Genomic DNA, 12,906 nt, shown 5'->3' with positions numbered 1-12,906 from the left:
CTCGTAGGAAGACAGACACAAAATAGCATTAACCTAGCGTGGCCGATCACCTCAATAAATTTATTTGACTCCGTGTGTCTTTTGATTATTTTGAAGAATCAAATCCACCTTCAAAGAAGTTTGGCCATCACTGACTTTACCCATGTTCATTGAGAGGTTCATTGAGAGGTAAACATTTCTTGTAAAGTGTTTAAAAAATCAGTTAGAGTATTATATTATCACACCTTGAATTTTTCCAGAAGTATGCTACTTTTAACTGATTTTAACTGAATTTACTCAGTAAACATATTTTCTTATTTTTCAAAATCTTAAGTATTACCCTCGGGTTTTATTTTTCCCACATTTTGCAATGGACCATGCATCTCATCCCTTAAAAACATAACCAAGATACTGTAAATAGTATCATTAAATTCAGAAATAATAATCAATGTGTAATGTTTTTCTATTCTTGATATCTTTTCACAGTTAAGCACATTTTTCAACAGAGACAAATGAATGAATAATTGAGCTATATTTTCTTGGGGACCTTTGATTTAAATCTTAATTTCTTTCTGATTCCACTCTCTGGCCAGCAGAATATATTTATTTTTTGTATCCAAATCTTATGGTTCTTGAATCCTTCATTGTTCCCCCTGCTCTTAAATTCCTCCTGAGGTCAGTAAAAAGTCAATTTAGCCTAAACATTGACTTCCCGTTCATAGTGGTGTGATCTGTAACTCATCATGGGGATATGTTTCCATTCAGTTGTGCATGGGGTTGCCATGAGTAAGGGATGACTCAGGGGCAGCTAACAACAACGATGTAAAAGATTACGTTGTACTTGTGTGGTCTGAGTGTTCTCTATTTTCGGCACACTCTCATGAAGCTTCCTTACAATGAGCTGAGGTAAGATTGTTTGGAAGATGACATTCAGAAATATCCTAGATATCATTTTAAAGGCTTTGTTTATCTTTTCTATGCAATTTTGGAGTTCCCCATACAGAAAAGAGAAATTCTAATGTTAACTAAACATATTTTTTCTCCCACCGGGAGAAATATATTCCTTCCTTTATGCAAACTAGGACACATATATGTCATAGATGTTGTTGTCATTAGGTGCCTTCTGCTTGGTTCCGACTCATAGCAACACTGTGTACAACAGAACGAAACACTGCCTGGTCCTGTGCCACCTTCATAATCATTGCTATGTTTGAGCCCATTGATGTAGCCACTGTGTCAGTCCACCTCGTTGAGGGTCTTCCTCTTTTTCACTGACACTCTACAAAATGTGATGTCCTTCTCCAGGGACTGGTCCCTCCTGATAACATGTCCAAAACATGTGAGATGAAGTCTCATCATCCTCATATCTAAGGAGCATTCTGGTTCTATTTCATCCAAGACAGATTTGTTCATTCCTCTGGCCACCTATTGTATAGTCAATATTCTTTGCCAACGCCCCGATTCAAAGACATCAATCCTCCTGTGGTTTTCTTTTTTCATTGTCCAGCTTTTGCACCCATATGAGGCAACTGAAAATACCATGGCTTGCATCACCTGCACCTTAGTCCTTAAAGTGACATCTTTTCTTTTGAACATTTTAAAGAGGTCTTTTAAAGATTTGCCCGATACAATACGTCATTGAATTTCTTGACTATTGCTTCCATGGGCGTTGATTGTGAATCCAAGTAAAATGAAATCCTTGACAACTTCAATCTTTTCTCTATCATGATATTGCTTATTGGTCCAGTTGTAAGAATTTCGTTTTCTTTATGTTGAGGTGAAATTGACTTCATCAATAAGTCCTTTAAGTCCTCATTGCTTTCAGCACGGGAGGTTGTGTCAACTGCATATTGCAGGTTGTTAATGAGTCTTCCTCCAGTCCTGATGCTGTGTTCTTCTTCATATAGTTCAGCTTCTCAGGTTATTTGCTCAGCATAAAGATTTAATAAGTATGACAAAAGGCTACAACCCTGACACACATTTTCATGATTTTAAACCATGCAGTATCCTCTTTTTCCGTCCAAACAAGTGCCACCACTCGTCTGTCAGTTTGTCGTACTGTGGTGGCTTGCATATTGCTGTGATGCTGGAAGCCATGCCACTGGTATTTCAAATACCAGCAGGGTCACCTATGGTGGACAGGTTTCAGCAGAGCTTTCAGACTAAGACAGACTAGGAAAAAGGACCTGGTGATCTATTTCTGAAAAACTGGCCACTGAAAACCTTATGAATAGCAGCAGAACATTATCTCATATAGTGACCTCAGATTGGAAGGCACTCAAAAAATGACTGGAGAAGAGCCGCCTCCTCAAAACAGAGTCAACTTTAATGATGTGAATGGAATCAAACTTTTAGTACCTTCATTTGCTGATGTGGCACAAATCAAAATGAGGAGAAACAATTGCAAACATCTATTAATAACTGGAACATGGAATGTATGAAGTATGAATCTAGGAAAACTGGAAGTTGTCAAAAATGAAATGGAACTCATAAACATTGATAATCTAGGCATTAAAAGCTGAAATGGGCTGGCTTTGGCCATTCTCAAATCAGACAATCATAAGGTCTACTATGCTGGGAATAACAAATTGAAGAGGAACGGTGTCATACTCGTCATCAAAAAGAACATTTCAAAATCTATCCTGAAGTACATACTGTCAATGATAGGATAATATCCATAAACATACAAAGGAAGACCAGTTAATACTACTATGATACAAATTTATGCATCAACCGCTAAGGTCAAAGATGAAGAAATTGAAGATTTTTACCAACTTCTGCAGTCTGAAATTGATCAAACATGCAATCAAGATGCATTGGTAATTACTGATAATTGGAATAGGAAATCTGGAAACAAAGAAGGATCAGTAGTGGGAAAATATGGGCTTGGTGATAGAAATGATGCTGGAGATCGCACAATAGAACTTTACAAGACAAACAACTTATTCATTGTGAATACGCCCTAGAGTCTTATATAATTAATGTGGCATTAACACAATGTCACAGCAATCTGTTTGACTTTTTAGTAGATTATTTTTAATTTGGTTTTCGCTGACTCACCAGAGTTGAACCACTTGTCCAAAGGCACCGATAGACACGTCAGTGATGGAATCCCCATTTAAATCTCCATGGCCATCCAAGGATCTCCCAAAGTATTGGAGATGACTTCTAAAAGCTCTATCGGATCCCAAGATTTTCTAAAAGAACAAGTTTGACATGAAATTACAGAGCACATCAGCCGAAAGAAAAAATTGTCAGACTCTTACGTTGCGATATTATATTCTCAGTATAGTTATTTTCAAGGTTATCTTTATTCCCCACAAAACTCCACTGATTTTTCAATATCTTATCTGATCCGGAATCATTCTGGCAGCCACATGCTCATCAAAGAAGCAGCAAAAGTCTTAACATTAAAATCTCAAACCAGTATGAAATAGTAAAAAGATCCATGAACTGGGAGTGAGTTGATACAAGTTCAGGCCCTGGTTCTTATCCTAGCTCACTTTCTTCAGATCTTTACTCAAAAGTCACCTTCTCAGTGTGGCCTTTTTGAATCACCATTTCAATCGCCAGACACCTCTCACCCATGAAATTTTGTTCCCTTGTTTAGTTCTTCTTTGTTAGCACTTATTACTATCAGGAGCACTACACTTTATCTTATTTTTCATCTCTCTCCTTCATTAAGGTCCATGAAGGGCAGAATTTTGTTTGTCTTGTTGTTTTACAGCATTTTCTGAGTCTAGAATAGTGCCTTGCATGTATTAGAGGCTCACTTAATATTTGTTGAATTAACGAATAAGTTTATAAAATAAAAAGGATGCATTGGATAGTTTGCCTGATACATGCTCTCTGACTCTAATATGATGATACACACATGTCAGTACATCACCATGAAGCTCATGGATTACCTGGGAATACTTTGTGCGAATGGTGCTCTGATGACCATTGTAGATATACACAGCTCCAGAGTTCTGATTCTCTAAAGGTGAACCAACTATCACATCATTAAAGCCATCCATGTTGATGTCTGAAAGAGCTGCAATTGCTGAGCCAAAGCGAGCATTTTCAAAGCCTTCAGGGCCTTCAAGAAATTGGTGATGATTCAAAATGCCCTTTCAAGGGGGAAAAAAGATGATTAAAACAATTTTTTAAAAAAACTTTTGTAATTAAAATTCACACTAAATGATGCCCAAACCAATTTGCAAGATGTTAAAAGTGGATAGGGTTTTAAAGTTTGAATAAAAAATTCTCTATATATGATGGAAATTATAAATGAGAATTTGAGCAAGTAAGGTCATAAAATATCTGCTTATAAGCCAAGGTGAAAGGAGCCCAATTGTCTTTACTGTAGCTGCACAATCTATGTAAGAACATCCATTTCTTTGTCTCCTTCTTTCCTCAATATTAGTATTTTCATGTTTTCAAACCTTTTGACTTAAACATTTTCAGCTGAAAATCCACAGATACCTTGAATAAAATTTAGGTAGAAACAAAACAAAATGCAGTATCAAATTTGAGACCTTTACTTAAAAATGACTGAACAGTGGCATAATTATAATAATATTAAAAATAAAAAAACCAAACCCATTGCCATAGAGTCAATTCTGACTCATAGCGACCCTATAGGACAGAGTAGAACTGCCCCACAGGGTTTCCAAGGAGCAGGTGGTGGATTCGAACTGCGGACCTTTTGGTTGGTAGCCTAGCTCTTAACCGTGGTGCCACCAAGGCTCCACAATAGTATGTGTGAAAAAAACTTTTTTTTTTAATAGTATAGGAAGTAGAAAATCAGATTATTAGTATCACTTCATTTTAAGAAACAATAAATAATTTGCCCCAAAGGAAAAGACATTTGCTTGTAAAAGACATAGGTTTTTTTCTTTTTTCATATTTTGTAATCAAGTGTGGAAATATCTCATGACCTCACAAGAAAGCAATGCTCCTCCACCACAAAGCAGAGTTGATTCTTTCTCTTCTATTGCAATCTTATGGAAATTAATTTATTTACGAGCTTTGATAAAGTATTAGGATATCTTTACATCTTCAGCAATTAATGAAAATTCAGAATATTTGGCAAGCATTAAGTGTTTAAGAAACTGGGGATTTGTGAAATTTCTAACAAGTGGGTATGTCCTTTCCTTATTATATACTCTATACATCCTTTAAATGCTTTAGTATTGTTTTAATGATTTTTGTTCAAGGGTTGATTTTTACATTAATTTAAATACATCAGGTAGGAAACATCACATCAAGCTAAGCATAGTCTTTACTACATCGCCAGCTTTTCTTTTTCTATCCTTTCCTTTCTGTAATCATCTAAATTTCTATGTCAACTGGCACCTTTAATGCTGACTTCTTTTTCTGGTTTCAAGGGGGTCACTGTGCTCATGTATATTTAGAGAATTCAGCCTCCAAGTTGGAAAACTATTCTTTTCCATGTTAGAGTATGCTGTTTTTTATGTGCAAGGACCGGAAATTCCAAGATCGGAACATATACCTAAACATTACACCAAGCAATGGAATTTCCTGACAAACTAATGTAGAAAGCATCTGGGATTATATGGAAATTTCCAAAGTACCTGGTAAAATTTATCTTTTTCACTGTAAAATGATAATAAGATAGTTTTGCCCTGTTCTTGTTATCTCTTTATAGCAGAGAAAAATAATTGCATGAGATGCCTAGGAAATGTGTGTGCATTTAAAAAAATGATGTATATAATGATGTGTGTATATAACAATGCCTTTATTTGTATAACAATATATATTGAAAAACAGCTCATGGAAAATGGTAGCATGCTATACATTCGATTCTATTTAGGCCTTCCTTTTAATGTGATTTTTAAAATTAAAACTTAATGGTGATATTCTCAAAACTGATGAAATACAAACCATATTATATCTGCAAAATAATTATCATTCAATAATAATAAACTTTCTTTCCAAATGCAGACTTTTATTTACCAGTACTAAAGTATGTTAAACTAAGTCAGTTTAATAATTTTGTTTTTTACCTTTGTGATAGTAAATAGGTAGACTCTTCCTTCCTCTTTCTTCAGGTCATTCATATACATTGGTGCACCTACTAAGAGTACATCTGTAATGGTGTCTCTATCCACATCCACTGAACACAGCACACTACCAAAATAGGAGCCAATCTGGAATAATGAAGCATATTAACCTTAGGATTCCTAGGATTCATACACAGCTATTATTACACTGAATATTTATTCATTCAACACATATTGAGTGTTCACCACTAACAAGGTTCTACGGACAGAAGATGGGTAACGGTCTCTTCCCTCAGGTTGTGTTACTAACATTTGGTTTTTAAATCTTAGTGAGCACAAGAATCACCAAGAAAATGTCTTAAAAATACAGATTCCTGAGACGTATTTCCAGAGATTCTGATGCAGTGTCTAGGGTACAGTCCAGAAAACAGCATTTTTAAATAAACACTCTCAGGTCTTCTGCTGTTGGTGGTCCAAAACCACACTCATAAGAGAAGCACAGAAGGTACAGAAGGTGTGTTGTAGAGAAAGGCAGGAGGGGGCAGGGAGGGGAACAGATAATTGTGTTTCCATTGTAAAATATATTGTAATAATAGCAGGTACAAAGCAGCATGTGATCAAAATGCAGGAGTCAGGAAGGCTTAGAAAGATAATATTTGAAATGGATCTTAAAAGAGGACAAGCTTTTTTGGGTGGAAAGGAGTGGGAAAGCATGAACAATATGCAAGTATCTATGGCATGATTTGGGTGAGGTGAGTCATTATCAGAGAGACTGGATGGGAGGACTTGTTGGAGATAAAGCAAAATAAGAGAGAATGGGAATCTGGATGTTCATCCCACTGAACAAAAGTTCATAGCATGCCTACTATGTGAGTACCTTTTGAGGACTCCGAAACATATTAAAAAATGATTCCTTTCATAAAAGTTTCATTGATTTTCTCAAAATAAAAACATGCTTCTTTAAAAAAGAGAAGAATTATGTGACCATAGCTGGTTTGTGGTCAAGGGAGTCAGGTACTGAGATATTCTTACTCCTAGAAATTTAAGTCATAGAGACAGTAGGATCCAACTTAATCCCAGAGAAGTATTAGGAGGAAAATCTGTGGTTTTTCTGACTCAAGGAAGGAAATCAATTTCCACTGGTTTTCAGGAATTGGAGATGTTCATTTCAAATATGTTACAATTCCACAGGTTAAAACTGCTTAGCAAAGAAATAGAAATCCATCAGCTGGTTTTCACTCTAGCGACAGTCCTTTGGGACAGAAGGTGGGGCTATAACTGGAAGTCATCATTGGTTCTGACCTTCAAACTGTCACACATTGGTAGAAAGTGGTAGAGGAGCAAGTTGCTTGCAAAGTCAACAGGACCCATTGACAGGCTCAGGAGTGGTTGCTGTTGTTGTTGTTAGTTGGCACTGAGCTGGCCTCAATTCATGGTGACCTTAATGTATGACAGAAAGAACACTGCCCAGTCCTGCGCCATCTTCATGATCATTGGTATGCTGGAGTCCATTGCTGAAGCAATTGTATCAATCTATCTCATTGAGGGTTTCCTTCATTTTTTCTGACCCTCCACTTTACCAAACATTATGTCCTTTTCTGATGATGTGTCCAATGTAACCAAGTCAAAATCTTGCCATTCCAACATCTAAGGATATGGTAACTCAGTATAATGCTATACTGCTCCCTTCTTTTCTTTATTTCTCCTCCAGACCCCTGAGTCCCTAGTGTGGCTTGTCTACAAAGAAGTACTTAGGACCGTGAATTATTAACCTGGGGAGTCAAAAATACGGAGTGGAATGTAACGAAACAGCATAAGCTTTGGGGCTAGATAAAGCTGGCCTTTCATGATAGCTCAACCCCATCAAAGTTGTGTGACCTTAGAAAGTTAGCTAAACTCTCAGTAACCTGTCAAAAGGGGATGGCAGATTTTATCAGTTATTCCATGAAAATTTAAAGAACAGAGTCAACTCAGATTATGGTGCCAGCCACAGAAGTGGCACTCAACAAATGTCAGTTTCCATTTCTACCCACCTTCCACTCCCTACCTGCCCCAGTTGTCTATAAAATTAATTTCACCTGCTAAATAATGAGATTTACCTGGTCACCCCTGTGAGGCTGAATAATTGTGACATTACCATTCTCGTCAACACGGTATAGCACTATCTGGCCAGTATAATTTGCTCGAGGAGCACCAGCAACAAAGTGGATGTTTTTTCTAGTAGAAATCACAGCCACAGAGTAACCTAGGAGGAAAGGAGTCACAAAGCAAGCACTATTGAATATTTCGACCAGTAAGGATTGAAAAATTAGTAGCAGATGATCAGAGGTGCATTAGGTATGATGCACGGTTCCTACTGCTCCCGAATATATCGTTCAGGGCATTAAGATGCTAAGATGAACTACTCTTTCTCTTGGATCTGTGGTGCTGCCCTGCAAAAGCAGGTCCTCTACCTATAAAACAGGCACTAGATTCTGGGTTCTCTCCATCAGGCCACCCATGAACGAAAACCCTAGCGTAGTACCTGACACATAGCTAGCACTCAATATTTCTTGAATGAATGAATGAATAAATGAATGCAAAAGGCAATGCTGTCCAGTGGAAAGGACACAGCTTTGGGGCACAGAGTCCCAGGTTCAAATTCTGCACCTGCTAACCTACTAGGTTGTTCAACTTTGGGCAAATTATTTAACCTGGCTCTAAAAGGTAAAATGGGAATAATAATACTTCCATCAGCAGATCTTGGGGGAGAATCAATGTTTACATAGTTGCAGATAAAACAGCCAACTCAGGAACTGTCCCATAGTAGGTATTCAAAATCAGTGCCTGCTATTATTATAGGAACAAAAAGACTAAACTCTAAAATAGTATAAGACCACCTCTTACTGTATTGGCTCTTAAATGATTTCCATTTTGAAGAAGAACAGCCATGTCCCCAGGGATAACAACTGTTTGAACAACCAGAAAAGTTTAGAGAGTATAATACAGTATTTCATTATGTAGTTATGGGCTAAGGCCTATTAGCAAAGAGGCAACATAACTATGTATAATAAGTATACCAATTAGATGGCAATTTAAAGGTTTTGCTGAACTGACCCTGAGAATCAAGATGGAGCTGGTTTAGAGGAGTGGAAAGATGCAAGTAAGGTCTCTATACAAAAAGTCACAAAAAAATCAATTCTACAAAGTTTTTGCAACTTTAAGTGTGCTGAGTCAAATGCTTCTATGCCTTACCTAAATATGAACTGTGGTTTCTGTCTTGCAGAATTTGATCGAAGGCTTGTTTAGGAAAGATCAAATGTCCACGAGATGTCTGCTGGACAATAGTTCCACTCCAGGCATAAGCTCCCACTGCACCCAGCATCAGAATATCCTAAAATGATTGAAAAATGAAGATCATTAAAACTCCCCTTGCCGTCGATAGTCACTTTTAAAGCATAAAAAAACAGGATAAGGAAAGGAACCAAAAACATGATCAACTATAATATGTATGAATTATATATTATGTGTAAGAATTATTTTAATATATTTTAAATATATTAATATAAATAAATAAAATATATTTAAATATATTGTGCTAAAGAACAAGTGTTCCCATGGACTGTATTGCCTGGGCTTTGTTTAGTATGACGCATTACAAAGATAAATCTTGTGATAAGCTGTAGTATAAGAGGGTTACATAAATCATCTTTAAATTTCCTGTCAAAGGCACATATTTGCCAATACTGAACACTTAGGAACCTTGAGAAGGGAGCTGAAAGTGAGCCTGGAGTCTCACATACTCACCAAAAAAACCCAAACCCATTGCCGTCAAGTCAATTCCGACTCATAGCGACCCTATAGGACAGAGTAGAACTGCCCCATAGAGTTTCCAAAGAGCACCTGGTGGATTCGAACTGTTAACCTCTTAGTTAGCTACTGTAGCTCTTGACCACTACACCACTGGGGTTTCCCACATACTCACAGCTGGCTAGATATGAGACATGTCTGGGAAGCAGGAAGTGTTGATGATGGAGGAGGAGAGACAGGATGTAGCTGCTATTCCAGGCATGTCCTGGGAGGTCCTCTTCTGACCTATTCTACTTTCAACTTTCTTCTTCTTTCTTCTTGATTCCTCCTCAAATGTTCCTCTAGCATCTATATCCTATCTCATCTATCTGGCAATGGCCATAGTTACAAAAGGTACCTCTAGCTGTGACATTCAATCAATTGGAATGAAAACTAACTATCTCTCACCATTGATTGGATTAAAACCCAATGTGAATATTCAAAGCTGTAAATCATCAGAGAAAGCAGGGTTCGTTGGGATGGGATTTATAAGTTTGTAATTTCCTATTTTGGTTGTAGAAAAAATATCCAATACATGATTTTGGATCACAAATACAAGCTATTAAAAAAAAAAAAAAAAAGCAAAAAGGGAAATGATGTGCACCATTTTGAGGATGAGACCAAAAAATGATTTCAATGATTGTCATACGACCAGGGACTCTGAATCTGTGGTACATGAATGGGCTTCAGGGAGTGTCTGCAGAATCTATATGTGTGGATTCATTTACCTTTTTTTGGAAGGAAAGACCCATAACTTTAATGAGCATCTCTAATGACTCGTGATCCAGAAAAAGTTAGCACCCTTTATTCTAGAGAGTAAATGAACTGTTCTCTGTCCTTTGATCTGACAATCAAATCCTCTGAGTTCATTTTGCCCCCGATATTCCCTAATGTCACATATATCTTTCCTCCTTTCTCTACCCCACTTATATCCTGAGTAGAATTAGAATCAGAGACCTGGGAAATGGATGTTTCTGAGAAAGGAAAATAGAATTTCCTGATCCCATCTCATATTTTTCCTAACTCCTTTTTTCTTTTCAACTGTTTTCTGGCTCTGTGCTTAGAATTCAGCAATGACAGCAAGGGTTTGTGTTCTTAACTAACATTTTCACTCATTAATTGATTCAAAGAAAATTCCTGCAATGATAATATCTTGGATTAATATAGTGCCTGCCTCCTGAAGCATTCAAAGGTGTTCTCGTATACAATCTTTGTTTTTTTTCCTCCATACAAAGTTCTTGTGAAATAGGGAAGGGAAGGCATTATTAATCTTCATAGTTGAGACGGCAAATCAGCAGCATGGAGAAATCAAAATGCTGTGACTAGGCATCGGAACTGTTGTTCACTAACTGGCTGTTTCTCCCTTTTTCTGTGTAAGACTACTATCCAGAATTGTTATGCCAAGTAACAGCACTGCTTGAAGTCATCTGATATACACACATTTTGTGGAGAGTAATCTGCGCTGAATCCCACTTGTGACATTTCCATCTGGAAGTTGTCTCCTCCTTGGACGGTACCTGGGAAATGTTAGTTTCAAAAAGTTATAATACTGCCAGCAATTTTAAATCCAATTTTAAACATACACACATACACAATATTCTGATGTTTACCCCAAAATTTGAAGCTGGCAGATTCTAGGAAAACTACTAAGGAAGTATTTGAGAGGATAATAGAATGCCACAATTCTTCCATGGTAGTGTGAGTTGTCATTAATCTTGATTAAACATTAATGTGTCTTGGAACACTTACAAAATTCCTGACGTTAAAGAACTTCCAACAAAGGGGATGAGGTGAGATGAGAACCGAGGCAGTGATCTTTTTTTCAAATTTTCATTACTAGCTAAGAAAATAACCCATTTTGTACATTTAAATCTTGGTATTAATCAACGAAGAAGCCCTGGTGGTGTAACGGCAAGCACTCAGCTGCTAACTAAAAAGTTGGCAATCTGAACCAACCCAGCGGTTCTGAGGGAGGAAGACCTTGCAGTCTGCTTCCGTGAAGATTACAGCCTAGGAAATCCCATGGGGCAGTCCTACTCTGTCATATAGGGTCACTGTGAGTCACAATCAACTCGACAGCACACTGCAACAACAACTAGTAACTATACAAATATCTCAGATGCAGGTGGAGGAATTAGGCAATTGAACCATAGTGAAGACTATGCTGAGACACATCGGCGTTAATCATCAGCAACCAGGACTCGAGATAGCGTAGGAATTTTACCAGTTGGGGAGTCTGTCCTAGTTCTACATATAAACTTCTTTCTGTCACTAATGCCGTAAGATTCGGTTAGTACTCACTTTCCATTTAGTGGGGTCAAAGCTGTTATGTTTCACTAATCTTTGAAAAAGGTAAGCTAAATTCCTGGATTGCACTTTAATAAACAGAAGACAAATTATACTGTATGGAATAGTCACTTATTTAGAGACGAACAGAGATAATTTTTAATAAAATAGAACAGTGCTGTCCAAAAATCCTTAACAGTAGATAGTACTCAAATTATTTCTAGTTGGCTTTTAGATTATATTGTGATTATTCTCATTCACGCCACCACAAAATTATTAGTATAGATAGCCTAATAATTTTGTATTTTCTAAGCACTCAGTTGCTAACCGAAAGGTCAGTGGTTCAAATCCACCAGACACTCCACGGGAGAAAGATGTGGCAGTCTTCTTCCATCAAGATTACAACCTAAGAAACCCTATGGGGCAGTTCTACTCTGTCCTCTAGGGTTGCTATGAGTCAGAATTGACTTGATGGCAGCGGGTATTTTTAGTTTAAGGACACATAAGATTTTGATGATGATTTAAAAAATTTAGAAGCACCCTGTAACGTTAAAGACGCAATGATTTCATGGATATAACTTTCCAGTGGATAATTAGGGGATCAAGATTTGACTATAAGAATAAATACTTCCTATTTACTCGCCTTGGAACCAGTTTCTAAGGTAGTACCTGACACGTAGTAGGTGCTCAAAAAATATATGCTCTTTATTGTTGCAAGCTATTTGGGTTAACTTTTTTTTATGAGGAACCAGGATTTGGGTCATGTGGGAATTTTTACTAACCGGGGAGAGTGTTCCAGTCCTAC

At 37.1% G+C, this 12,906-nt stretch overlaps 1 protein-coding gene across 2 annotated transcripts in view; it reads right to left on the bottom strand.

The window, feature by feature from the left end:
- The window catches only part of ITGA2 (integrin subunit alpha 2), a 125,195-nt gene that overhangs the window by 35,336 nt on the left and 76,953 nt on the right, over positions 1 to 12,906 (bottom strand). For both annotated transcript variants that reach the window (XM_049863608.1, XM_049863619.1), the window contains 6 exons: positions 11,256 to 11,332; positions 9,222 to 9,360; positions 8,087 to 8,232; positions 5,991 to 6,134; positions 3,888 to 4,091; positions 3,040 to 3,176 (listed from right to left, as the gene is read on the bottom strand). In XM_049863608.1, coding sequence (XP_049719565.1) covers positions 3,040 to 3,176; positions 3,888 to 4,091; positions 5,991 to 6,134; positions 8,087 to 8,232; positions 9,222 to 9,360; positions 11,256 to 11,332 — 847 coding nt within the window. The remainder of the gene's footprint in view (positions 1 to 3,039; positions 3,177 to 3,887; positions 4,092 to 5,990; positions 6,135 to 8,086; positions 8,233 to 9,221; positions 9,361 to 11,255; positions 11,333 to 12,906) is intronic.

The sequence above is a fragment of the Elephas maximus genome, chromosome 2, assembly GCF_024166365.1.
Source record: "Elephas maximus indicus isolate mEleMax1 chromosome 2, mEleMax1 primary haplotype, whole genome shotgun sequence".
NCBI classification, from domain to species: Eukaryota; Metazoa; Chordata; class Mammalia; order Proboscidea; family Elephantidae; genus Elephas; species Elephas maximus.
The sequence above is the reverse complement of the archived record's forward strand: the minus strand, read 5'-3'. Positions and strand labels throughout refer to the sequence as shown.